The 26,500-nt window shown below is 47.9% G+C and overlaps 2 protein-coding genes across 9 annotated transcripts in view; one reads left to right on the top strand and one right to left on the bottom strand.

The window, feature by feature from the left end:
* The window catches only part of BCL9 (BCL9 transcription coactivator), a 102,852-nt gene that overhangs the window by 50,030 nt on the left and 26,322 nt on the right, over positions 1 to 26,500 (top strand). For 5 of the 8 annotated variants that reach the window (XM_053931872.1, XM_053931875.1, XM_053931867.1 and 2 more), the window contains 3 exons: positions 302 to 2,531; positions 4,197 to 4,457; positions 5,524 to 7,281. In XM_053931872.1, the coding sequence (XP_053787847.1) occupies positions 302 to 2,531; positions 4,197 to 4,457; positions 5,524 to 6,641 (3,609 nt within the window). In that variant the 3' untranslated portion in view covers positions 6,642 to 7,281. Of the gene's footprint in view, positions 1 to 301; positions 2,532 to 4,196; positions 4,458 to 5,523; positions 7,282 to 22,632; positions 22,734 to 25,756; positions 26,268 to 26,500 lie in introns of those variants that run through there. The other 3 variants (XM_053931906.1, XR_008428551.1, XM_053931895.1) reach the window with 3 other exon arrangements.
* On the bottom strand, positions 13,520 to 21,395 carry ACP6 (acid phosphatase 6, lysophosphatidic). The gene is made up of 10 exons (XM_053931921.1): positions 21,136 to 21,395; positions 19,579 to 19,707; positions 19,355 to 19,485; positions 18,641 to 18,720; positions 17,848 to 17,935; positions 16,307 to 16,436; positions 15,488 to 15,588; positions 14,181 to 14,276; positions 13,813 to 13,978; positions 13,520 to 13,698 (listed from the first exon to the last, which is right to left on the bottom strand). Exons 1-10 carry the CDS (start codon positions 21,328 to 21,330, stop codon positions 13,558 to 13,560), a joined length of 1,257 nt encoding a protein of 418 aa, XP_053787896.1. The 5' UTR covers positions 21,331 to 21,395; the 3' UTR covers positions 13,520 to 13,557.

Raw genomic sequence — 26,500 nt, 5'->3', positions numbered from 1 at the left:
AAGAAGAGCTAGAGTCTTGCAGTGTTTGGGTAGTGTATTTCCAACCTCATATGGCCAAGGTCATATAGAGCTTCCAAGGTCATATAGAGCTAGCACAGACAAAAGGGGTCCCTGCAGTAATGCCTTGAGCAAAGTAGGTTTCTGCATTGCCAAGAGGCCACTGTGTAATTGCTGCATGAAGGCTACCCTTCCCTGCCAATTTTGGGCTGGTGGGATTGAGATTGGGTATTTTGTTTGCACTGCTGCTTATGTGACGTGGCTGTAAGAAGAGCAAGTGACTGAGTGTGGCTTTCTCTTGCAGAATCCTCAGATCACTGCACTTCGGACTGAACCCAAGCCCCTGCCACAGCCCCAGCCCCCTGCTGCCCAGGACCAGAACCCTCCCCAGAACGCCAAAATGCAGCCGACTCCACCCGTGTCAGCACCAGTATCCAAACCCACTGGCCCCCCATGTCCCATAGATCAGGACAGTCCCAGTGTGGAAAGCAAAGTGATGTCTGTGGGCAGCCCTGCCAACTCTACCCCGTTGCAGACAGAAGGATTCGGGCAGAGTTCAACCCCCAATAATCGAGCAGTTAGCCCAGTTTCCCAAGGTAGCAATAGCTCTGCTGCGGATCCCAAAGGTCCTCCCCAGCAGGGGTCTGGTGGGGACCCATCCAGTTTGGGTGAGAATCCTGATGGACTGTCACAGGAGCAGCTGGAGCACCGAGAGCGCTCGTTGCAGACCCTGAGAGACATCCAGCGCATGCTCTTCCCTGATGAGAAGGAGTTTGCAGGAGGACAAAGTGGAGGGCCACCCCCAAATGCTGGGGTGCTGGATGGTCCCCAAAAGAAACCTGAAGGGCCGATACAGGCTATGATGGCTCAATCCCAAAGTTTAGGCAAAGGGTCGGGGTCTCGGACAGATGGAGGGGCTCCGTTTGGCCCTCAAGGACACAGGGACATGCCTTTTTCCCCAGATGAAATGGGGCCACCACCAATGAACTCCCAGTCAGGAGCCATAGGTCCAGACCACCTGGACCATATGACTCCTGAGCAGGTGGCCTGGCTCAAGCTGCAGCAGGAGTTTTACGAGGAGAAGAGAAGGAAGCAAGAGCAGGTGGTTGTGCAGCAGTGTTCCCTGCAGGACATGATGGTCCACCAGCATGGTCCTCGTGGGGTGGTCCGAGGTCCTCCCCCTCCCTACCAGATGACCCCTGGTGAAGGCTGGGGACCTGGGGGTCCAGAGCCCTTCCCTGAAGGCATGAACATGTCACACTCTTTGCCCCCCAGGGGCATGGCCCCTCATCCCAACGTGCCCGGGAGCCAGATGCGCCTGCCTGGTTTTGCAGGAATGATGAACCCTGACATGGAAGGCCCCAATGTCCCGAATCCCGCCTCACGGCCTGGGCTTTCAGGAGTTAGTTGGCCAGATGATGTGCCAAAAATCCCAGATGGGCGAAACTTCCCTCCTGGTCAGGGTGTCTTCAGTGGCCCTGGCCGAGGGGAGCGGTTCCCAAATCCGCAGGGCCTGCCTGAAGAGCTCTATCAGCAGCAGCTGGCTGAGAAACAGATGGGCCTTCCTCCTGGTCTGAACATGGAAGGCATCAGGCCTGGCATGGAGATCAACAGAATGATGCCCTCCCAGAGACACATGGAGCCTGGGAACAACCCCATCTTCCCTCGCATGCCGGTAGAAGGACCGATGAGCCCCTCTAGGGGGGACTTCCCAAAAGGAATACCCCCACAAATGGCTTCTAGCAGGGAGCTGGAGTTTGGGATGGGCCCCGGCAGCATGAAGGGGGACATGAGCATGAATGTCAGCATGGGCTCCAACCCACCCCTGGTCCCTCAGAAGCTGAGGGAGGCAGGAGTCGGGCCGGAAGAGATGATGAAGCTGCGCCCTGGTGTCTCGGAGATGCTCTCCTCTCAGCAGAAAATGGTGCCGCTGCCGTTCGGGGAGCACCCGCAGCAGGAGTATGGCATGGGTCCCAGGCCTTTCCTTCCCATGTCTCAGGGCCCAGGAGTCGGTCTCCGGAATCTCAGAGAACAGATCGGGCCCGACCAAAGGACTAACAACCGGCTCAGCCACATGCCACCACTACCTCTCAATCCCACCAGTAACCCGAATAGCCTCAACACTGCTCCCCCTGCGCAGCGCAGCCTCGGCCGCAAGCCCTTGGATATCTCTGCAGCCGGTCAGGTGCATTCGCCAGGAATCAACCCCCTGAAGTCCCCCACGATGCGCCAGGTCCAGTCTCCCATGATGGGGTCTCCCTCGGGGAACCTCAAGTCCCCTCAGACGCCCTCCCAGCTGGCAGGAATGCTCGCGGGCCCCACTGCCGCAGCTGCTGCTGCCTCCATTAAATCCCCCCCTGTCTTGGGGTCTGCTGCTGCTTCTCCTGTCCACCTCAAGTCTCCGTCTCTCCCCGCACCTTCTCCTGGATGGACTTCATCTCCAAAGCCTCCTTTGCAGAGCCCTGGGATTCCCCCAAACCACAAGGCGTCTCTAACCATGTCTTCTCCAGCCATGCTGGGGAACGTGGAGTCGGGTGAGTGCTGCCTCCGCTAGCCAGATTTGGTGCTTTGGTTCGTGTCGGGTCATCCAAGATGTGCAGCAAAGGGAGGGAGGCAGGTTCCTGCAGCAGGACAAGAGCTGGATGGCCCTTTCGCTATTTGAGGGAGGCTGTGCCAAGGGTCTGGTGGGTGGCCGTGCAAGTGGAGGGTGATGGCTTCTCCTCCTCCTGTTGTATTTGTGGGTTTGCACTCTGCCTCTCACGTTTTGAGCTGAGGGCTGATCACACTGAGGATGTAAAAGCAAAAGGATGGGGTTAGGAGGTATGAAAAGGTGTGGAGGATTGATGGGAGAAATCTCTCCTTGGAAGGGTCTTGTGCTGTTCTTCCATAGCTCATTGTAGCTTTTATAGTCATTGTAGCTTAATGGAGAAGATCCCATTGACGTTATTAAAGCACTTTGGTATAAAAGGCTCCTACAAAGTCATGCTGAGCAGTTGACCAGCTGTGTATCTAGGCATGGGTCAGGAATGGTTGGTCCTTTCTAGGTTTACATTGCAGACAGGAAGTTGTGATTCAGTTGTTCAGGCTTCAAGCATTTTGATCTAACCACCACTGTACATAACATTTGGTTGTGTGCTGAGCCGTGCTGTGCCTGGGACCTCGGGGTCCCGCTGCTGGCTCATTTCTGCTCTCACCTTCTCAAAGCTCTCCCGCCCTTCAGTCCAGGCTTCCACAGCTCTGGGCAGCCTTCCCGCCCGGGAAATTCTCCTGGCTGGGAAAGTGGAGCCCTTTGCCCACGTTGCCCTCTAGTGCTGCCGCGGGTAACAGCGGGGACCAGAACCGGGATGTGCCTGTGGGGTCGGCGGCTCGGGAGGGCACCCAAGTGCTTCAGTCTCTGCCTTACTTAGTGCTTAATGAATGCTTTGACATGCAGCTCTTCCAAAGCATGGATCTTTTGGCATTGCACTATTTTTTATATTCCCTATTCTCATTTCCTCTTTTGGTTGGGAGGGGCTGAGGAACGTGCAATGAATTTTCAGTGAGAGTACAGCTTCAGTTTAGCATCTGTACATTGGTCTGGGTGGCATAAAATTCATCAAAAAGAAGATTGGAAGCGCAGTTAAGTTACTTCTAATTTTGTGAGAGCAAAGGATGACATTAAGCTAATAGGTGCAGAGAATGTTTCTTTGCCTGGAATAAGCAGCTGATATCTATATGAAACAAGAAATACAATGTAAACAGGGAGTTTTACTTGTAGCTCCTGATGAAGCTGGTCAGAAATGTGCTTGCATGTCTCAGCATATCTGCTACAGCTTTCCTTGTGCTGCCTGTGTCTTTTTTGATTTTAGATTTTAATTTTTATGGCTAGCTCTGGTACCTAAGTCTGTCTTCAGTGTATGGACATTGAATAGTAAGATTTTCAGACTAAACTGGTAATTCTTCATGTGGATTTGTGGAGGCTCAAGATGGTTCTAGTTACAAGTGTTATGCAGTAGGATAACAGATATTAAGCATCTTGACCAATAGGCTTATTTTTCTGGTTACCTTTCATAGTCATTGACTGCATTAGTCATGTAAAGTCTTGCAATAGAAAACATTTATAGTTTTTGAGATTTCTAGGGGAAAAGAGTTTGATGTAAGGGAAACAGTAAGAAGGAGAAAAAATTAAATTCTTTCTCTTTTCTTTTTTTTTTCCTAAGGCGGTCCACCTCCTTCCACAGTCAGCCAGTCTGCTCCTGCGACTCTCCCTGGAAATCTTCCCTCTAGCAGTCCTTACACAATGCCTCCAGAGCCAACCCTCTCCCAGAATCCCCTCTCCATCATGATGTCCAGGATGTCCAAATTTGCCATGCCCAGCTCTACGCCACTCTATCATGATGCCATCAAAACTGTGGCCAGCTCAGATGACGACTCCCCTCCAGCACGCTCCCCAAACTTGCCACCTATGAACAGCGTACCAGGTAAGAAAATCAAAGGAACATAGGCACAAGTTATCAGGGTGATTTTATGGAAGTCTCATGAAATGAAGACAGTGAGATGGGAAAAAACTTGAGGAATATGTAGCCATGGGGTTTTTTTTTTGAGGAAGAAGTTGCCATTCTCTGAAATGTAGCGATGGAAATTCTCCTTGCAACTGTTTTATTTTCTGTCCAGAAAGTGTGTGTTCTTCAGAAGGTGTCTAACATGGAAAACAGTTGTATATGGGAGAGATTGCCCCTCAGGCAGACTGGAATTGTTTGTGTGAATGAAGGCTGCTCATGGGATTAAGGGCTGGACCTACAATGTGTTATCTAGAGGAAACTTTACCTCTCCTGTCTCAAGGCAGTGCCACAGAAGCTTCACTGTTTTTGGAGGGGTTTGAGGTTTTTTTTTTGACACTGAATCATCAAAAATACAAAAGTAGGCTGTAGCACCTCCACCCTCTTGAATTAATAGTTGAAAAAGGGAATGAGCAGATGTTTCAAGAGAATGGCAATTGGTAATGAATTCTTGATGTGTTTACCTGTAGCTTTGCAGTGTGTTTCACACAGTAATGGCTGAATATATCTGGGGAAAGCTGGCTAATTGAATAAGTTCATGATGGTAACTCATTAACCTCATTGATCACTGCTTCTTAGTCTTATGAGGGTTACCTGATTTATCGCTGCTGAGGTTTGAAAGGAGTTCTGGTCGCTTCCCAGTGGACAAGTGCCCATATGCTGATAATCTGTCATAGACATGTTTGCTACTGCCTGTGTCATCCAGACTGCCAGGGAGGTAGTAAAAGTATGGTTTGGATTGAAATCCTACTTATGGAGCAGGCTTTAGTCACCGCGTGATAGGGCAGTGACAAGCTTTGGTCAGTGGCTGTTCGAGTGGCATCAAATTCCTGGTTAACACTTTTCAAAGCCACTGCTGATGTTTTTTTTACTAGCACTGTTTTTTTGTGTGTGTGTGTGAACTTGGTAACCTTGCAGAAAGCTCTCTGACAGCTTTATTGATTGTTACTGGTTGTTGTCTAAATGTGATCCCTTGTTTCTTCCCTAGGAATGGGCATTAATTCTCAGAATCCTCGAATTTCAGGTCCAAACCCAGTGGGTCCCATGCCAACCCTTAGCCCAATGGGAATGACCCAGCCTCTTTCCCATAACAACCAGATGCCCTCTCCAAATGCTATGGGACCCAATATACCTCCTCACGGGGTCCCCGTGGGACCCGGCCTGATGTCACACAACCCAATGATGGGGCATGGTTCCCAGGAGTCTCCAATGGTACCTCAAGGACGCCTGGGCTTCCCGCAGGGGTTCCCTCCCGTACAGTCCCCTCCACAGCAGGTGCCATTCCCACACAACGGGCCCAGCGGTGGACAAGGCAACTTCCCAGCGGGAATGGGCTTCCACGGAGAAGGACCTCTGGGGCGTCCTAGCAACCTGCCCCAAAGTTCGACAGATCCAGCACTTTGCAAGACTGGAGGCCCTGGAGGTCCAGACTCCTTCACTGTTCTTGGAAACAACATGCCTTCGGTTTTCACTGATCCAGAGCTGCAGGAGGTGATCCATCCTGGAGCCACGGGAATACCTGAGTTTGACCTGTCCAGGATTATCCCATCGGAGAAGCCCAGCCAGACACTACAGTATTTCCCTCGTGGGGAGGTGCCAGGCCGCAAGCAGCCGCAGGGTCCCGGGCCTGGCTTCTCCCACATGCAGGGGATGATAGGAGAGCAGACTCCGAGGATGGGACTAACATTGCCCGGCATGGGGGGCCCCGGGCCGGTGGGAACTCCGGATATCCCTCTCGGCACGGCTCCGTCCATGCCCGGTCACAACCCGATGAGGCCGCCGGCCTTCCTGCAGCAGGGCATGATGGGGCCGCACCACCGCATGATGTCACCAGCACAGCCCGCCATGCCCGGCCAGCCCGCGCTCATGAGCAACCCCGTGGCCGCCGTGGGCATGATCCCGGGCAAGGACCGAGCCCCCGCCGGGCTGTACAGCCACCCGGGCCCTGTGGGGTCACCTGGGATGATGATGTCAATGCAGGGCATGATGGGACCCCAACAAAACATCATGATTCCCCCCCAGATGAGGCCCCGAGGTATGGCTGCTGATGTTGGCATGGGAGGATTTAGCCAAGGCCCTGGAAACCCAGGGAACATGATGTTTTAAGCTGCTACCATAAGACTGGATGTTCTGATCCTTGTCAAGATGAGATTCCAAGTCCTGAGGGCTTTTTTGGGAGCTTCAGGAGTACAGTTTGGCCATGCAATAGGTGAAAAGAGACCAGAGGATGCTTTGGGAAATCTCGAATGTATGGAATTACCTGAAAAAAAAAAAAATTCATTTTAACAGGTTGTTTTTTTTTTAAGATTTATTTTTTAAAAATTATTTTTGTGGACTTGGGTATCCCGTGACGGCACCTGCTTTGAGAATCTGTAGCTGTATTTTGAGAATTGCCATTTGTCACAAGTTGCACCATTCTCTGTATGTTTACGTCCTTCGGACTGGCTTCTCCCAGGACTCTCGGTTATTTTTGGGGTTTTTTGTGTACTGTACTATATTGTAAAAGGGATTTTAGCAGAGACTTTAGTCTTTGGGGTGAGAGGAGAATGGGATTCTAGGCTGTTTACTTTAGGTGGAGAATCCATCTTCAGAACTTCGGACTATTTTCCTTCAACTCCAATGTATAGAAAAACCAAACTACGACCTCAGAGCAGAGTATTAATGAAAAGCACAAAAAGGAACTTAAGTTCAGTGAGGGGAATCTTTTAAAAGAAATAAATAATAAGTTAAGGACATATTTTTCAAATTATGGCGTGCTGTCCAGCACCTTCTGTCTCTCCCTCCCACTCTTTATTAAATAGGCTTCTCTCTCTCTCCGTCCCCTTCTGTCTCCTCCTATGGCAGCTGCAATACATTGTGTTATTTTGGGGAGTAAATCTAGGAGAGCCTCTCCTCACGTGGGGACTCTTCCCACTTTTAGGAAGGGGCTGGACTTGGACACTGTTACATCCTACAGTAGTCTCTCTCACTGTTTCCTATTCTCCTTTTCTTAGAAACCCCAAGTGATTTTATTAATGTGGGAGTGGAACAGACACTAAAAGTTATCCAGGATTTTTTTTTGTGGTTATTTTTTTTTCCTCCCCAGCGTAAAACGTTCTGTGTAACCTCCATTAAATTTGGTACAAAACCACTCGCCAGGGCTGTGGTGTCAGAAAAATAAAATATATTGTTTCTTACAAAAATTAACTGTCTCCTTTATCCAGTCCAGTTGTTTCTGTGTAGATCAAACAGCTGGCCAGATGACTGTTTGCTTTTCCTTGTGATCACAGCCAGCCTAGAGACCAGGTGCGCTAAACTTTGACAGCTCCTAAAAGTCTGGTCAATAGGCAGCTGTGTGCTCCTTTTGAGGCAATTCTGTTAACTTAATCCTGAACTGAGCTTGTTTTCCCTTGGAGTGAGGTCTTATTTCAGAACACCCCAGGAACTATACTTAGAGACTTCCTCAATTTGTTGAGGGTCAAGGAACAGATGAAACTTGTCTCTGTCACTTCCTCCTGGAGAGTGTTTGCAGCACTGCAAGGTACGTGGGTTTGAGCTCCCCCTGAGCAGCAGTGTCAGTCTGTAGAGGCACTGGAATTGTGTCCCTCTCTGGGCACTCTGGATTGGGTCATTGCTGGCTCTGACTGCCAGCACTGAGAGCCTGAGATGGTGGGGAACGGATGCACTTTAATAACAAAGGTGAGACAGAAATTGTCAGTGAGCAGATTTTTATCAAGACAGCCCTGCTGAGTAAATTGTTGCTTTGCCACAGTTCTCATCGATTGCTTCCTAATCCCCTGTCTTTTCAAACTTGCCTTTTGAGAGGATTTCAGCAAGGAGGTTTTATGGTCCTGCTTCTGAGGAGTGAAAGGCTGGATGACAAAACATGGTTTGGGAGTTGAGCCCTGCTCCTGGAGAATACCAGCATGAGCCAGATATGGATCTGTAGGCCAGGATGTGGGCTCTGTGGCTGGCTGTTCTCTGGTCCCCCAGCACTGTATATGAAGTGGCTAATCTGTTCTTCCTTCCACTTACTGCTACTTAAAATGATTTCTATGAGTAGTTTCTTCAGAGGGCTGGCCATCAGTGTGAAAATGCGTGTGGAGAATGAGTATTTTTAACATGCTTGTGTGTGAGAATATTTTAGAGTTAACTGATCCTTAACAGGTGGAAAAAGAATTCCTCTTGGTGGCTGATTTACTAAACTTTTGTTGCTGGTGTTATAAAATGAGTGAAGCCATGCACTGTTGGAGGCACGCAAGCCCCAGAGCCTTCTGTTGTCTGCTTCCAAATTCACCTTTGTGCTGTCATGCAAATTTACGATGATTTTGGGTGAGAATTACTCTTTTGACAAAGTGTAGGATGTCTGTTGTGGTGCTTCCCTCTGACAAGACAGGCAGCGTGAAGCACAGGCTTGTCAAGATTTTGGAAAGAGATGACAATGACACAGTAAGTGTTATTTCTGTAGAGCGGAATTACCTCTTCTTTAAGTGGTTGCACAGCTCCCTTTTGAGGACCTTGCATGGGAATTGTTACAATGAAACCTTTTTAAGTGTTACCACTTCTGCCATCACTCCTGACTGTTTTTAGCATGTTGAACAAAGCAAAGTTCTTGATCGACATAGAAATGAGCTGGAGGTTTTGGGATTTTTTTAAACTGTCGTGGGGCCTCCTATGCCTCTTAAGATTTTGAATAGCAAAGGATTTGAGGTGGCTCTGACTTATTCTAGGAAAATTAGCATAGGAAATTCACTGTTTCAAAGCCACTGAACAGTGAGAGGATACATTTTAAATATGCTATGTAATTAAAGTTCCTTCTGTGTCTATCTAATTTATGATGCTGGCATTTGGTATCTTAATGAGATTTTTCCTACAGAAAGTGCAGAAGATGTAGATTCTCCTGAGTCTACATAGGTGCATTTTGCACCAGCAGATGGACAAGAGTTGCGGTCTTAGCTGGCTCCAGTTGTGAAAATTACTCTGTAGATATGCATAGATGAACTTCTTTGTTTTGCTCTGTTTCTACTTCTTCCCTTTTTGCATTGCAAATGGAAAAGCTTTCTAGCTGTCAGCCTTGCAGATTCACCTGAGGATCTGTAAGTCAGGCTCTGTTCCCTCCTGCTTATCAATAGTAACTGTGACTCAGCTTTGGTAGTCATGGTACAGTTGAAGATGGAAAGTGGGTTGCCATTTTTAGTTTTCTTCCCCCCACCCTCCGCACCCTTTTTTTTTTTTTAAGCTTTCAAATCATCCTCCTCCACCTTTGTTTGAAAGAATGAAATAGACTTTATTCATACATGCTTGGCTGCTCTTCCTCTCTAGTAACATGGGAGGAAACAGTCTGCTGTTCAAATTATCTCATCCCAGATGGCTGCGCAGCCGGAGTGTGGAGAGACTTAAAAGGTAAACCCAGCAGATGGTGAACTTCTGAAATGCGAAGTAATGTGCCTGCTAAATCAAAAGTTTAAAATATTTGAAATCTGTTTGTTTTAAATTAGTAGACTTGCACTCAGGTCATCTGTGAAGTACGCTGGCAGTTTTAAGCACCGTCCAAATAAACGCGAGATTTGTACCTGTATCATGGGCTAGCTAATCTGCCAAAGAAGATGATGGCAAGGAGCCAGCCTTAGGAGTTTAGTCCTGACATCCTTGAGGTGTCTAATGGGACACATTTTGGAAGACAGACCAGTGTGTGGAGATCTGATCTGCATCAGTCTTGGTTGGGATTTGAATGCTGGCAGTGCTTCTGGTACAATACGTGTGTCCTGGATCAGAGTAGATGTGGGTGCCCAAATCTTTCTGAGGGTAAGTTGAAACACCCCATTTTTTTGTTCCCCCAGAGTGTTGGGACTATTACAAATATGGTATATGCAGGGCTTAATTTTGAGGTGCTTTGTATGCTCTCTGCTATGCTGGTTTTCACTCAGGTGGTAGGACAGGCTACATTTTATTCATGGTGTCATTCTGTACTCATGATGGTGAATGCTTTCCTTGTGCAGCCTCACCAGGCTGCTGGTTGCAACCTGCCCCCTGATGTGACACTTCTCGAGGAAAAGTGATCCATGTTTGATATAGGCTTGTATTTACTAAAATGTACTTCACTTTGTCAGTGGGTAGTAATTCTTAACCTAAAAATAGTTAATGACGCAGGAAAAAAAGCGATGCTGTTTGGTTTCGGATACTGGGAAATTGTTGCATTTCTGAGAATTTTTATTCCACATTCGCAGGAATGCCTCAGCTCTTCCATGCTGTGTTTGCAATACAGTAGCTCCCACTTACCTTGTCTTTTAATATTTAAACTCTTCCACTGTCCAACCCATCCTCTTGTGAAATGATCATTTACAGTAGTTGTGGTCAGAAATAACTCCTCCTTCATCCTGTGGCCCACAGCTACCATGGAAGTGCTCAGTGGGATGGACCATTGCATGGCCCAACCACTTTGACACTGAGGGGAAGGGTAAGGCTAGAACAGGGCAGAGAGGGCACTGCAGAGACAATGTTCCCAGTGGTGTCTTCCTCCAAGCCACTGCCAAGAAGCTGGCCTGCTTTTCTCATGTCTTCTGCTATTACTGAAATTTGTGTTACCCTGCCTAGAGTGACAGGAGGATCTTAACTGTGTAAAAGCAGTGCCCTTTAGAAATCTTACCTGCCCTTGAACAACTTGTGCCGCTGAGTGTTCTGGCTTATGGCTGTGTTGCAATTTTTTACCTGGCTGCAGGTCAGTTTTGTTGGGGATGCTCCTAGTTAATATTAAAGAGTAGGTATGTGAATTCCCCTTTTGTATGGCCAAAGTTCCTGATGCCTTTTTCCAAGCAGTCCATGCCTCACAAATAACTTGTAATCGTAGACCTAATATTTTCATCACTGTTCCCCAAATACTTGAAACTGTGTATAAGAGAGAGCTTGATTAGAGCAGAACACACTGTTCTTAAGGAGGGGTAGGCATTGATTTTTATGTGGTGGCATTATGGTTTCAGGCTGTACAAAAACTTGATGGAAAATCACAATGTTTTGTTTGCTTTTTTGACAGCTTCTAATAGTAGTTCAGTGAGACCTCCAGCAATGTATTTAGTAGTTAAATTATTCTGTTCACTGTGCATGGTGTCAACATGTAATTGTGGTGGGGACAGGCTAATGAAAGAGAGTAGGGGTAAATCCAGCCCATTCTTCTTAGGGAAAAGGTGCTGTAGTGCCTCCATCACATTAAATTATTTTTTCACTAAGCAAGAAGAGGTAACACAGAACCTAAATTGCAGGGTCATTTTAATAAATGGTCCCCCTATTTTAACCTCTGCCTATCCCAAAGGAAGTAGGGACCAAGTTTTATTTACTTATTGAAAAGAGGAGATCTTTTTCAATGAAATAGTCAGTGAGATCGAGTGCACCCTCAGCAAGTATGCAGAGGACACAAAGTCAAGTGGTGCTGTTGACACAAGAGAAGGGCCTGGACAAACTTGAGAAGTGAGTCTGTGAGAACCTAGTGAGGTTCAACAAGTCCCAGTAAATGTGCTGCATCTGCGTCAGGGCAATCCCAGACATGAGATCTAGTCTAGGAGAACTCATTGAGAGCAGCCCTTTGGAGAAGCACTTGGGAGCTGTGGTGGATGAAAAGCTGGACATGAGCCAGTACCATGTGCTCACAGCCCAAAAAGCCAACCATGTTCTGGGCTGAATCCAAAGCCCTGTGGGCAGCAGGTCAAGGAGGGGATTCTGCCCCCCTGCTCTGCTCTGGTGAGACCCCACTGCAGTGCTGCATCCAGCTCTGGGGCACCCAACACAAGAAGGACGTGGACCTGTACAAATCAGTTCAGAGGAGGCCACAAAGATTATCAAAGGACAAAGTTTTCCAGTTATGAAAACAGGCTGATGGAGTTGGGGCTGCAAAGCCTGGGAAAGAGAAGGCTCCAGAAGGACTTTAGAGCAGCCTTCCAGTGCCTAATGGGGGGCTTATAAGAAGGAGGAAGAGTGACTTTTTACATGGGCAGACAGTGATAGGACAAGGGAGAACAGTTTTAAACTGAAGAGGAGAGATTTAGGTTAAATTCTTTACTGCGAGAGTGGTGAGGCACTGGCACAGATTGCTCAGAGAAGCTGTGGATGCCCCATCCCTGGAAGTGTTTAAGGCCAGGTAGGATGAAGCTTTGAGCTGCTCAAGTGGATGGCATCCCTGCCCATGGCAGCGGGTTGGAACTGTATGATCTTTAATGTCCCTTCCAACCCAAACCATTCTACAGTTCTGTGACTCTGCCAACATTGTGATTCCTAGTACTGTCTTATGGGAAAAGCTGTCATCTCAGCCAGAAGTACTGCTGTTGGCTAGTGCTGTATTCCTCTTTCAGGAAGGACAAAATAGATCACTGCTGCCCAAAGCTGAAGTCAATAACAGCTTTAAAGCACATTAAGCAGAGCTCACCAAGATTGTGTGTTCTTGTACTTGGCCCATTTTGGTTGTTCTGCGTGTTCATGACAGAATTTCCATGATTAGAGGAATGCAGGGAAGAGGTTTGGAGGCTTTCTGTCCCTTTGGAGATGTTTTCTGTGCATGAAAATGCCCTCAGGAAGATGGGGTAGCTAAATGCTATGCAATGTCTGCAGAGAGCTACCCTCCAACATGCCAAAAGAAAGGGAAAGGCACAATGGCTTCTGCAGATATCAAACAAAAAAATCAATATTATGTCAAAGCTTTCAAGTCTGTTAGCACAAGCTGGCCTTCATCCCACAGTCCCACCATATGAGGAAGAAGTATGTTTTGTCACATATTCCTGATACAGATGGGCAATTTTAAATGGTCTGTTCTCGCCCTTGCTGTTTTCAGCCTCTCTGCTTTTGTGTGGTCATCTCAGAAGTAAACTCGAGCCATTCTGTCACGTGGTTTCTTTCAGCTTGCTGCTAACAGTGTAAAGTGACACTGTGCCACCCTGTGTCTGGTAGGAAAATGTCCCCTCATCTAAAATACATTTGGAATAGAGAAAGCTAGCAAGGACATAAAGAAAAATAGTTGAAGATTGTGACAATAAACTAATTTTAATTTATGACACCTTAATTATGAGTTAGTTTTCCAATTCCTGTCCACTTTGCAGCATAGGTTATTGTACTCCTCTGGAGTGACTGAGTACTGTGAAAGAGCTTCCAGAAATTCTTCAAGTGGGCAGAGACCTGCTTTACAGCCTTTCACCACTTGCTCCTGCAAGGCAAAGAGACAGAATCACAGATATTTTGCACTGTCAAAGCCCTTTTTTGCTGCATGGTGGAACCACAAGCCCAAGATTTGTAGGAGGGACTTCCCACGGGATCTCACCTCTCCACGGTAAGCCACGCGCACAAACCACTCCTTGGAGTGCTGGTGCTGGTACAGTTCCAGGGTCACATCAGCAGCATAAGGTGGCCACTTGTGATCAAAGGTGCCCAGTGCCAGCAGGAGAGGAATAAGAGTGGAGTCATGAGCAGCATAGAGGAACAGCTTTCTGAAAAAAATAGAAGGAAAAAGAAGAAAACAGACCTGAATGTCAGCTGTGTTCCTCCATGGATAGGCAGTAGCACTCAAGCTTTTTCCAGCAGGTGAGCACTCCTTTTTATCCCACACATTCAATGTCTTTCTGAACCAGTTTTTCACAGTGCCATCAAGTTAGAATTTATAATGATTAGAGGAGGAGTTCTGTGCTGTACCTGGCCTTTTCAGCTGGATTTGAAGGATTTACTGCTGCTTTAATGTTCTTCTCTAAGGTATTGAACAGAAGGCCAATATTCATCTGAAGAATTTCTCTAGAAAAGAAGCAGAAATAAATTTACTGGTTTTAAAACTTTCACACAATTGTACATGAAAACTTGAGAACCTGCTTTTCTCTTATGATTTGATAACCTGCACTGAGTGTAGCTAAGAACTATTAAGTGCAATTAATATGGCCAGTTTTTAGTTCAGCTGGGGTGCAGTCACCACTCTAACGTGACTGCAGAATGGGAGGAGAGAGGTGTTAACAAGCAGTCTCATGAGGTGTGGCCAAGTAAAATAGCGATCTAGAAACTCTCTGATTGTTCTCTAGGCTATTTGGTTTCCCTGGTATGGTTTTTGAGTGTGTGGGTTTCAGCTAGGGAAGATGACTGCTGAAAACAGCAGCTGAAGTGCTTGGGGTCTTTGGTGAAGAGGGGCAGGATTCAAGAAAGTGGTTGTTATATTTAAAAAGTAGCTTTTATCCTCTTATTAAACAGAGAGATGATCTTTATACAATATCTGGTGGGAAGAAACTCCCTCTACCTAATGAATACATCAGTGGAAATGGAAGATGAGTGTGACCAACTCTCCCGGGTGTTGTGGGACTGGGGTAAATCAGTCTTTCGTTACCTGAGATCTCTAATAGATCGTAAAGAAAAGACAGTCCTATACTACCACCTGAGAAGAGCTAGTGAATGTGGCAGCTGCAAATGAATCTGAAAGGAAAATGACTGCTAGGCTAGCAACTCAGCCAGCCTTTACAAACAACTGTGGAGGAGGTAATTAGCTGCACGTAGCAGCAGATTCTCTTTGCAAGTAGTTACATGTGTGCAGGACCTGGCATCGCTTTTTCCGCTAGCGCCAGCGCTTCTCAGCCGAGCTGTGCAGGTGCCATCCCTGGGATAAGCTTCCCAGGCTGGAATTTGGACTGTACTTGTGCAACTGCAAGGGCAGCCTAAGGGCATGGGCTGGAACCACCTCCTCTTTTCTTTTGCCACTGGTTCACTTAAACCCCTGTGGCAGCTGAGGCCTTCACTGCCTACCTCATTGGCATCCTGGTCTCCTCACTGTGCACTCCTTTTTCCTAGGACTCAAGGCGCTGAACTTTACACTGAGATGGCTGAGGCACAAACCTCATGAGTGGGCTCTGGTGAGGGAATGCAGCAGATGGGAAAGCATTTCTGTCTGCTGAAGTAAGCTGGTTTAGCATATCCACTCTGGGTAAGACAGCGCTGAGGCCAGAGGCATGGACACAGGCAATCACCTGGAACTGTCATCCAGAAGGAAAAGCATGGAGTCAACACATCGGCGCTCCACCGTCTGCTGGAAGCTCTTCAGCACAGGGCAGCTTGGCATATTGTGCACCTGGAAGGAGGAGATGCAGCAGAGTGGTAGGGTTTGACCCTTTCTGAATCCAGCCTGAAGACACATGGATGACTGCCCACAGAAAACAGCTGCTCATGTCACACCATTTGTACTACAGTGTTGTACTACGATACTCATGTGAGTTTTTTTAGGATGGTTTTAAACACACAGACTTACTCTGTGTACTAAAAGGATGAATGTTTGCTCTTTAGGATCCAATTCCATAGGGAGTGTAACACATTGAGCCATTCAGCTGACAGACCAGTTATCATTAGCTCCAGCAAAAAAGAGGTATTAAGGAGGGGTAGAAATGTGCCAACTTCCTTCCAGTAGCAGAAGAAGTCTGGCTCATAGGTAGTGTGCTGGAACTGGGATTAAGATGACTGTTGGGTGCTGAGTGCCAAAAAAGTGAAAGCACTTTATAATGGGTAAGCAAGGCCCAATGCCTCTACTAGCCCTACATTACACTTGAAAGAAATACTGGATTTCAAGGTAAGAACAAAAATACTGGAGACAAGTCTTCATCCATCCTACAGCAAGGCTGACCCCACAAGGTGCTTTTTCAAAAGGCCATGCTATTTCTATAAGCATTTTGGGTTGCATAGAAAGGTACTGGAGTGCACATTAGTATCTGTGGGTGTTGGCACTGTGATTTCCTCCATGTGCATGGTAAGGGGATGTTTCTTTCTGTGACAGTGCAATGAACAGCTCAGCTCACCTGCTCAGCAAAAATGTTATCGAGGAGGACAAAAAAATCCACAGACTCATCATCAATGCCCATCCTCTTCTTAATTTTTTTCAAGTCATCAGAGATACCTGGCTGATGCATAGCATTCTCTGACCTATCCCTGTAAAGGAATTAAGAAAACCAAAAATTTTTCACACACCAGGCTTTCTATCTTTTGTTTTTCTCATCACCCAGCCCAGTGGAGTTGTCCCACATCAGTGAGGGGTGGAAGAGAAGCACTGCAGCATACTGAGGGATTCCTGATGTTGGGATTCTGAGGTTCAGAAAGGACAGATGCTGTATCCAGATTTCAAGGATCAGAGCTGGCTCTCTGCTCTCACAAAGGCAGGAGGAAAAATTAAGATGAGATGTGAACACCCCAGAAGTGCCATGTATCAGCTAACAGATCTGGTCATACTGGAACAGTACAGGTCTGTGTCTTCACGGAGTAGCCTTTGACTGCCTCATGAAAGGAGCAGCTTTGAACTGATTGCTGTATGGTATGGGAAACACCTAGATACTCGCTTGTAGCCTAACTCCAGCTTTTGCTTTGTTAGAAGCCATTTGCATCTTTGTGCTGCTTTAAATTTTATTTTTAAAAATTTAGCTGAGAATATCCATGCTGGCCATTGTACTCCCCAGGCAGTCTGCAAACTGAGGCAGTGCTTATGCATCTCAAAAAGTCTACCTCGATATGGTCACAAAAGGTGCAGTTGGTGGGCAGAGGGGGGCAGGGAGCAGCAGACCCTGCAGTTTACTCCTTTTTTGGACAGGTGATGTTACTCAAGGAGGCTGAATATGCTGCTTCTAGGGACTGTCACCTCACCACTGTGTAGACCAATCCTTTGCCTGCAGAGTCAAGCATTGCACAGTGAGCTCTTGCAAGTGAATTCTGACAGCTCTTGAATTTTGGGCAAAAATATGCTAATGTACAATCTAGCCAAACTGTAATATATCTGCCTGTCTTTTTTATTTTCTGCCCTGTGCCCAAACCTGGCATAGGCATTTCAGAGTACTTGACTCCACAAACATGAGGGTTCTATGTAGGATCTTCCTTATTTCACTTCATTAGTTTTCATTAAATGTGTCAAGGCTGAGTATATTTCAGTTTCTTCAAGGTATGAATGTGACAGGACTGTTGAAATAACCCCAAACCAGAAGCTGAATATAAAAAGGAGGCCCAATATGTTCACACTTGAAAGGCTTGTTAAGGGATGTAGATGACATTAATTCTGCCCTGCAGCAATGCTACAGACTAGCTGTATATTAGCTAGTAATGAGTGTTTGCTAGACACAGACTAAATTAAACTGGTCTTTCAAGGTAAAGTCTCTGTGTTATTTTCTTCTGCTGCCACTGCCTGGTGTATAATTCCGCTTACCAAGTATTTTATACAAATAGCTAACCATTCCCAAAGAACAGTAAGTGGTAGGGAAAGAAATTGGGAAATGGGAAGAAAATATGCTGTTGTAAATTACTACTGCTGAAACAAAACAGCAGTGAAATCATACGGGGAGATATTGCTGGCAATTACCTGGTCAAGTATTTCAGGCGTGGGCAGTTCTGGTAATTAGGGTAGAGCATTTCAGAGCTTGCTTCATCAGTGACAATGACAACGGGTCCTGTGGAACAAGAAGGAAGTTTCTGTGATCATAGTGCATCTGTGTTTCTTTAGACTGCTTTATAATCACTCCCACAGTCTTTGTGCTCAAGTCCAGTGTTATAAACTAGCAATTTCCCCCGAGCTATCACCTGCAACACAAGCCACTGTACTTGTTTCTGTGCATTTATTTCCACAAGGATGCCTGCTGTGCACCTTGTAAAGCTTCCCAGTTGTGTGTTCATTTTTCTTAGCGCCAAAACTTAGTCTCTGTGTCATGAAGTGTAAGGAGCTCTGGCAAGTCACTTCAACTGAATGTGGAAGGAGCAGATGTGAGATCTTTAAAATGCAGAGCATATTTTTAGAACAAGTAGTTACCAACTGCAGGATACAGGTAAAAGTTACTCCAGATACTGAACTTGTATCCAAGATACTTGGGTTTCCCTGAGAAACCTTTTTCTGATGTGTGAACTTTTTGCCTTCTTGATTTTCAAGAGGGTTAACACTAACCTCCTCAGCAGGTCTGAAAGAGCAGCAGAAAGATACGCAAAGAGAGGGAACAAGTGACAAGCTGGTAAAGAATCTACAGGACCAGGAGAACTGGGGAAGGGAGCCAAGTGCAAAGAACCAAGGAAGAAGTAACAACTGGGAGCCAGAGAGATGCAGAAGGTGTGTGCATCTAGGGAAGACTAAGCAAGGAAAGGCACTATTCAGAAGTCTCCACAACCTTCTTTCTGCTGTTGGTACAGCCCAGCTAGCACGCAGCGTGTGGACTCCAGATTCCGGAAAATATTAGTGGAACGGATGCTGAAAGAGAGAAAGCAGTTTGTGAGGCAGCACTTTCTCCTTCATGTCAACGTGGCTGCAGCTGGGGAGGTCTTGCTGGAACTGAGGATTCTGCTTCCACCATGGCTTTGGAAATCTGTGATGGGACTCATCTTTTGTCACTATAGATATCTTAGGTAGACACCTATAATCTGAACTGCCCTTTAACTGCATGTCAGAGATAGTGGAGATAACAAACTGGCACTTCTTTGGTGTGTTTTTTTTATCTCATCCTAAGCCAGATGCTCTCAGCATTACTGATGTAAGTAGTAGGGGTTGCTTCATCTCAGCTGTTTATGGTGAATTTAAGCGTGCTCCAGAAATGCCTGTTTCTCTTCGCTCACCACAAAAGTGCATAACAGCACTGCCAGTGGCTCAGCATAGGTGAGATGAATCCCTGGCATCACTCTCAGGACTGCTGGGCAATTGGATGCTTTGTGTCATGAGTGAGTTCTAGTGGCAGGCTCTGCAGGCTGAGCAAAGATGAAGGCCCAGCGGGACCAGAGAGTTTGCTGTGGGGTGGAGAAGGATATGCTAGCCACAGCTTCCCTAGCACAAGGCTACTTGTTAAGAGGCAGGAAGAAAGGAAGGTCCAGGAAGGAACTGAGAGACTCACAAGACCTCAGAAGGCTTAAATGTTGGTGAAAGAAACTTGACTTCTTCCACATAGTTTCTCCTCAGCCGTTCCCCCAGGGTGAATGTCTGCTGCATCCCCACTTTTGTCAGCTGTCCTGCAACCACACCACCCTAAGAGCAAAGAAAAGGAGAGGTCTCCAGTGGACCATGGAAATAAAAAAGTCCACAGAGGAAAGAGGAACCCACCAAGAAATACACCCTCACCTTAAAAACAGTCTTTTGGTATTCCTCATCCAAGAGTGAGAGGGGTTGAGGTCCTCCATTAAGGTCTGTCACCACATAATCAAACTTAGTCTTAGCAGGTACATCTAAAAGAGTGGGGTGCCATTCCACCTGTTTGAAAACAAACAAACAAACAGCTTCAGTGGAAAACTTTCAAGGGCATTAAACCAAGGACTTTTAAGAGCATTAAACTAAAGTTGGAGTGTTAGTGTGCTGCCTTGCCAACAACACAATGCAGAAACAAAGGGCTCTCTTTAAACAGGTCATAGAGAAATGAGAGCAGTGCTACTCTCTGGATTTGCAGATCTGATGTGCAGGAGATGCAGTACTTGCTTTACTCCCCTTACAGGAGAAGAATCTGTAGGAAATCACAATTGCTGCTCTTTGTTACACAGAGAAAAGCTGCTGTAGGAAACTAGCTGAGCTAACCCCTGCTGGCTGCCCAGGCCACCTCGGTGGAAGCTGGGGGAGGCAGATCCCTTGTGGTAACACTGAGGCAGGAGCCACACCTTTGCTGAGCACCTGTTGTGAGGTGCAGAACTTGGCCTTGGACTAAAGCCTCAGGCTGCCCATCCCTGTATCCTGCCCCCGAGGGCTCCCTGCAGTTGCAGCAATTGTTCCCTCTGCTGTCATCTGTCCCACTAATGTGCTATTGCTGTTCCACTTTAAAGAATCACAGAATTAATTAGGTTGGAAAAGACCTCTGAGATCATCAAGTCCAACCTGTGACTGAACACTACGGTGTCAACCAGGCCACAGTGCCACATCCAGTCTTTCCTTAAACACCTCCAGGGACGGTGACTCCAACACCTCCCTGTGCAGCCCATTCCAATGTCTAATCCCCCTCTGTGAAGAAATTCCTCCTAATGTCCAACCTGAACCTCCTGGAGTACAGATTACAGACTCTCCTCTCATCCTGCTACTTATCTCTCACCCTGGGAGAAAAGCCTGACCCATAACTGGCTACAACCACTTTTCAAGTAGTTGTAGAGAGTGACAAGGTCACCCCTAAGCTTCCTCTTTTCCAGACCAAACACCCCCAGCTCCCTCGGTGGCTTCTCCTAACACTTGTGCTCCAGACCCTTCCTCAGGTCCGAGGCCTTTCTCTGGACTCACTCCAGTGCCTCAATGTCCTTCCTCAATTGAGGGACCCAGAACTGGACAGGGATGACCACTGTCCTGCTCCTGCTGGCCACACTATTGCTGCTGCAGGCCAGGATGCCATTGGCCTCCCTGGCCACCCGGGCACACCGGGCTCAGTTCAGTCGCTGTCAAGCAGCACCCCCAGGCCTTTTTCCACTGGGCAGCTTTCCAGCCGCTCTTACCCAAGCCTGTAGCGCGGCATGGGGTGCAAGCTCCCAGATTCCCATGCCTTCCCCTCGGAAATTACTCTCGGTATCGCCTCGGGAAGGGGAATAAACGCCAAGCCACCGGGCTGCCGCGGGCAAGGCAGGAGCTCAGCAGCGGGCGCGCCGCCGGCTCGGGGTCGGGGCACCTCTCGCACCACCCCTGGCCCGTCCCGTCCCGTCCCGAGCTCACCGGCTCTGCCCCCGGGATCGGCCGCAGCGGGGTGCGCGCCCCGTGCCGGAACACGACCTGCACCAGCCTCAGCTCCAGATCCCGGCGCCGCCCGCCCTCGCCGCCGTCCCGCCCGGCGGCCGCCGCCGCCGCCCGCCGCCGCTGCGTCCAGGCGGCCAGGCCGCCCAGCACCCACAGCCGAACCCCCCAGCCCATGGCGGCCCCGCCGGCCCGGCCGCACCGCGGGGAGCAGTGGGAAGCGCAGTCCCCGGCTGAGCCCCGCCTGGAACCGGGTGCAGACGGGGACCAGGCGCGGACTGCGGCTCCCGGCGGGCGCCGCGCAGGGGAACCATGCGGCGCTGGGCGGGACCGGCCGCGCCCCCGCCCCGATGGGGACGCGGCCGTCAGCGCAGGCTGCCGGCATTCACGTGTCTCCGCTCGCCGGCTTCGTCTCGTTATCTTCTCTGGGGGACCCGCCGGGCGCCAGCGTGCACAATAACCCCGTGTAGCGTTCCAGCCTTGGGGAAGAGTCCACTGGGAAAGGATCTGGGGCTCTGGTCACAGCGGTTGAACTGAGCCAGGTGTGCCCAGGTGGCCAAGGAGGCCAATGGCATCCCGGCCTGGAGCGGGAATAGCGTGGCCAGCAGGAGCAGGGCAGCGATTGTCCCTCTGTACTCGGCCACACCTCCAGTGCTGTGTCCAGCTCTGGGCCTCTCGCTTCGGAAAAGGCCTTGAGGGGCTGGAGCGAGTCAAGGGAAGGGTCTGGAGCACGAGTGTTGTGGGAAGCCGCTGAGGGAGCTGGGGGTGCTCAGTCCGGAGAGAAGGAGCCTCAGCGGGGACCTCACCGCTCTCTACAACCACCTGAAGGGAGGGTGTGGGCAGGTGGCGTTTGGCCTCTGCTCCCAGGGAACGAGGGACAGGATGAGAGGACACGGCCTCAGGCTGTGCCAGGGAGGTTCACGTTGGGCATTTAGAGCAATTTCTTCACAGAAAGGGTGATTAAACACTGGGATGGGCTGCCCGGGGAGGCGTTGGAGTCATAGTCCCCAGAGGAGTTCAGGGAGCAGGGCAAGGGTGAAGGAGAAAGAGGAGGAAGAGGATGGTGAGCTGCACAAAGGCCAGAGGGAGGAGCCGCTGCAGGTGGTGCGAGGCTGGCGCAGACACCAGGACGTGCAGAAGCGGGATTTTGGTCACCTCCTCGTTCTTCTCAAAGCCCTGCAGTTCTGAAAGGGTTACCTCAGTTTTCTGAGCTTAAGAGTACGTGAAACACAGAGGCACAACAAAAGCAGAGAGAGAAGGGGAAAAGATATTTCAGAAGCCAAGAAAATAACAAATGAAGGAATCAAGCCTAAATCTTCTGTTGCAAGAGAGTGAGGGGTCAAGAATGCTGAGGGGAGAGGGAACAGGAAAAAGTAGTTAAGAGGGGGAGGGAGGGAGGGTGGAAGAGAGATAGAGGTGATGTGATAGAAGTGAGCAGGGAGAGAGGCTTGCACTGAATTTATTTGTATTTCCACTCAGATATTAGCCTGGAAGAAAACCCCGGTTCCTGTGAAGTTGTGAAGACTGGGACTGCAGGGTCCCTCCTGGGTGGCCCTGGCTGCTGCCAAGCAGCATTACTGGTGAGATATATTTTAGAGTACACCACGCCACAGCAGGTGCGTGCAATTAGAGGAGAGATCTCCAAAATAGCAGGCGGCTGTCAATTTTTTAGCAAATGGTGTTGCCCTGTTTTTTTTTTTTTTCCTTTGTCCAACTGTGTAGAAATTTATTCTAAGATGCACCATCTTTACAGAAACATTTTCAAAGGACCTGTTATTTTTACCCTTCTGTTGCTTTTTGTGACCAGACGAGGAGCAGAAGGCTAATCCAATGGCCACCAGGGGTGAATTTTTTTTCACTGAAGAAAAGCAGTGAGCTCTAATGAACAGGCAAGTTTCAGGAAACTTTCCACTCTGAAAGCAGAGCGCAAATTTCCTCCTGGTTGGAATTTAACCAAAATTGCAATGATTGCTATCTTTGCGAAATGTTATGATTGCTATCATTTGCCTTTTACAGTGCTGCAAAAATGTATCACACCTCAGAACACTCTGGTTTTATAAGTTTGTGTTTACATCTTCCTTTTTTTTTCAAGAGGAAACTGAGTCATAGTGAGCTTTGTAGTTTGACCAAGTCATGCAGTCATTGTGTGGCTGATACATCGATAAGGTGTGAGGCCAACTAGCATGGTTAGATTTTTTTGTTCCACAGCGTGGATAAAAATTAAATAATGCTTAAAAAATGCCCACAAAAGAAACAATTTAACCTAATGAGTTGGTGTGGTTTATTGTTTTTTGGACTAAGTGAACACCTTGTCCCTGAACAAAGGTAAAGGATGGCCAGGCTCTGAGCAACCTGGTCTAGTTGAAGGTGTCTCTGCCCATGGGGGCTTTGGAACTGGATGATCTTCAAGGTCCCCCTTCCAACCCAAACCATTCTATCATTCCATGACAGATCTTTTTCTCCTTACGGTGTAAATCAGAGATATACCATAAAATGTTTCTATGGTAGAGGCACAAATAGCATTTGGTTGCCCCTTAGGGAGGTGAGTTTATTTCCCCCCGCTTGGTAGGGGTCAGAAAACAGACATGTTGCCTTGACTTCTTTGGTTCCTTTCCCAAGTGCATTTTGCTCAGCAAGGAGAGTGAACTGGAAATGTTCTCCCACAGCTCTTCACCACACAGGCTGCAGCTGGGCTGAGAGCTTGGCTGCTGGAGAAGGGTGGCTTAACCAGCCTGGTGTGACTGCCCAAAGTGGGCCAGAAGCAGCTCCTGCCAAGAATGATATCTCTGTGTGCCAGCCTTGTTTTGGGGCAGCTCCACCTCTGGGTGGAGTATGGGCTGCTCTGCTGTAGCACAAAGTGTTTTCCTGCCCTTCCAAAAACTTCTTCCACCCCAAAATGTTCCCATGACTGGCTTTCTGAGTGCAATGAAGGTGCTTTCACTCTGGTCCCTTGAAGTGATCCCAGGTCCTGAAATCTCAAATGCAACATGGGCAGGAGTTTGTGCAGGATTCATGTTCAGGATCAGAGGCTGCTGCATCCTGCAGCCAAAAGAGCTTTCTCCATTCCTATCTCTGGAGCTAATGGTGGTGTCTCTGTGTCCTGCAAGGACTGCTGACCACAGTGGCTATTATAAACCAGTCAGTCTGGACATGGAAGCTGTATTGCATTCACAAAGGGCTGAACTTTATAAATAAATTGTTTGAGTGTGCTGTGCTGCTTCCTGTGGAGCCATATCACTCTTGTCTCCTGCAGTCTGTCTGTTGTGGTGAACCTTGTAGCCAGCTGCTTTGTGAGCAAGGCGCCTGGGGAAATGGAAGGAATGTTTCCACTCCTAAAGTCTGTGATCCTTTGGGGTGGATTTGGAAAAAATAAACCCCTAAATGCCACCACAGACCAAGCCTTCCCTGCAAGACACCATTCATGGTACACTGTAGAGATCTGACGCATCTTGTCTCATTTTCTGCATGCTTTCACATCAGTGCTTTACCTTCCAGCAGTGAAATGATGTGTGTCAATACACAGAAGTCATAATTTAATTTCTGAACTCCTGCAGGTTATGTGGGAGAGTCCTGGAAGTCAGACTTGTCATATTTAGGGCTGCCATTCTGAGGGGACTTCTGGAGATTTTCTTTTATGTACTTTAGAAACAGGTCATCAGACAGTTGGTAGTTTCCTGCCTCTTTTACCTGGGAAGATGTGGCTTCCCCTCACTTTTCTTTGTCATTTCCAGGCTTGGGCATTTGGTCATTGTCCATGTGGCAGTGGGAGATCTGGAAGCTGGCTGTGCCAAGGTTCAGCTCCTGCCCAGTAACCCAGCTCAGAAGATGCATTCCCTGCCTTCTGTTTTTCTTTTGTTCCAACTTTGTCATCCTAAACTGGATGATGCCTGCAGCCATCTGCTGCATTTGGTAGTCTGCGGCATCATGCCGACTCAATTATGCGCCGCTCTGGGAGAACAGCAGGCTGGTTTTCTCTTCAGCTTTGAAAGAGTGCTTTTCCCTTGCACAGGAAGGCTGAGGGAAGTAGGAGCCTCCAGAAGCAAGCTGGACAAGCTGTTCCCAGCCATGTCAGGTGGACTCTGTGCCTGTGCAGTCCAGGTGTGGTGGGAGAGCTGCCAATCTGTCACCGTGCCCGAGATGCTGCATCCTGGGACTCGGTGCTCTGATGCCATGGCAGATGTACTCCCCTGTGGCAGCACTTAACCATTTGGCACTTCTGAGCTTTTTCACCTCATTTACTTTTCGTGGATATATATTCAACCAAGGGTATTTCTATTAGACCAAATGTTTTGGGATGACGTGAAATTAAATAGGAGATGGTGCAAGTGTAAATTACATTTGGTTTTTTTTTCAAAACATCCATGAGACAAGGGCTGCAAAGAAAAGGGCTGCTGTTGAGCCTTACAGTGGACTCCTAGCAAAGTTGTTTTGTCATGCTTTCATACTCAGAAGTGACCACGCAGGAGGATTTATGTGTGTGATTCAGCCTGTGACATCAGTCTGCTTCCTGTGGTGGGCAGAGGAGACATAACCGAAATCTGGGTGGAAATGTTATCTTTTTTTTTTTTTTGTCTTACTTTTTTTTTTTTGTCTTTCTTTTTAGGATAAATTTTGAGACTCCGGGACTGCTTCGTGTTTTATTCTTTGCTTTCCCTGCAGGTAGTGGACTTCATGGGTTTCAACGTGCAGCCACTCATGTTTGCTGTTTGAATCCTTCTGGGCTGTCCATAGTGCCCTGATCCTTTTTCCCCTTCAGTAAATTCTCCTCTTCATTACATGAGAATAGGGGTCAGATCAAGTGGTGGGGAGCTAGAAAACAGGGACTTGTGCTATTTACATTTAAGACATTTCTGGCCCCACCAGCTGTTCCATGTGTATTATTTTCAGAAGGGCAGTAATCCACAGGAGGTCAAGAGGGTGGAATTGTGTGAATATATTGGGTGGAGGAAATCAAGACGCTTGGGAGTACCCAGGCCTTGTCATGACAGAGAGTCTGGATCCCAGATGATTCTGGCTGGGAGAACTCAAGGAGAGTTCTCAAAGTGCTGCTTGCATGGCTAGGAAAAGCTGCTCAGCTGGGTGTTTGTTAGCTGTTTGCAAGAGTCATCTGTGTTTACATTGCTGGCAGGACCACCTGTTCTTTTTTTGAACAATAATGTGAGTGTGTGTGTGTATATATATTGCTGCATTTCTACATTTATTTTTAGCCCTTTCTAAAAAAACCCAACAGGTTTGAAAGATGCTGTGGATTGTGAATGGTGCCTGGCGGCATTGCTCACATTGATGGTTGTCAGAATTTCCATGCCAAATCTCTGCTTTGAAAGCTTTAATACTCATCCTTCTATTC

Source organism: Vidua chalybeata, chromosome 2 (assembly GCF_026979565.1).
Source record: "Vidua chalybeata isolate OUT-0048 chromosome 2, bVidCha1 merged haplotype, whole genome shotgun sequence".
NCBI classification, from domain to species: domain Eukaryota; kingdom Metazoa; phylum Chordata; class Aves; order Passeriformes; family Viduidae; genus Vidua; species Vidua chalybeata.
Note: the sequence above shows the minus strand (reverse complement) of the source record. Positions and strands in the feature narration are given on the sequence as shown.

Coding starts and splice junctions, on each gene's coding strand:
- ACP6 (XM_053931921.1), bottom strand. CDS start 21,330: ATGGGCTGGGGGGTTCGGCTGTGGGTGCTGGGCGGCCTGGCCGCCTGG. Junction 18,721..19,354: donor TTTAAGCCTTCTGAGGTCTT/GTGAGTCTCTCA, acceptor TCTCTCTTTCAG/CATCCGTTCCACTAATATTT. Junction 17,936..18,640: donor GTACCAACAGCAGAAAGAAG/GTTGTGGAGACT, acceptor CTTGTTCCACAG/GACCCGTTGTCATTGTCACT.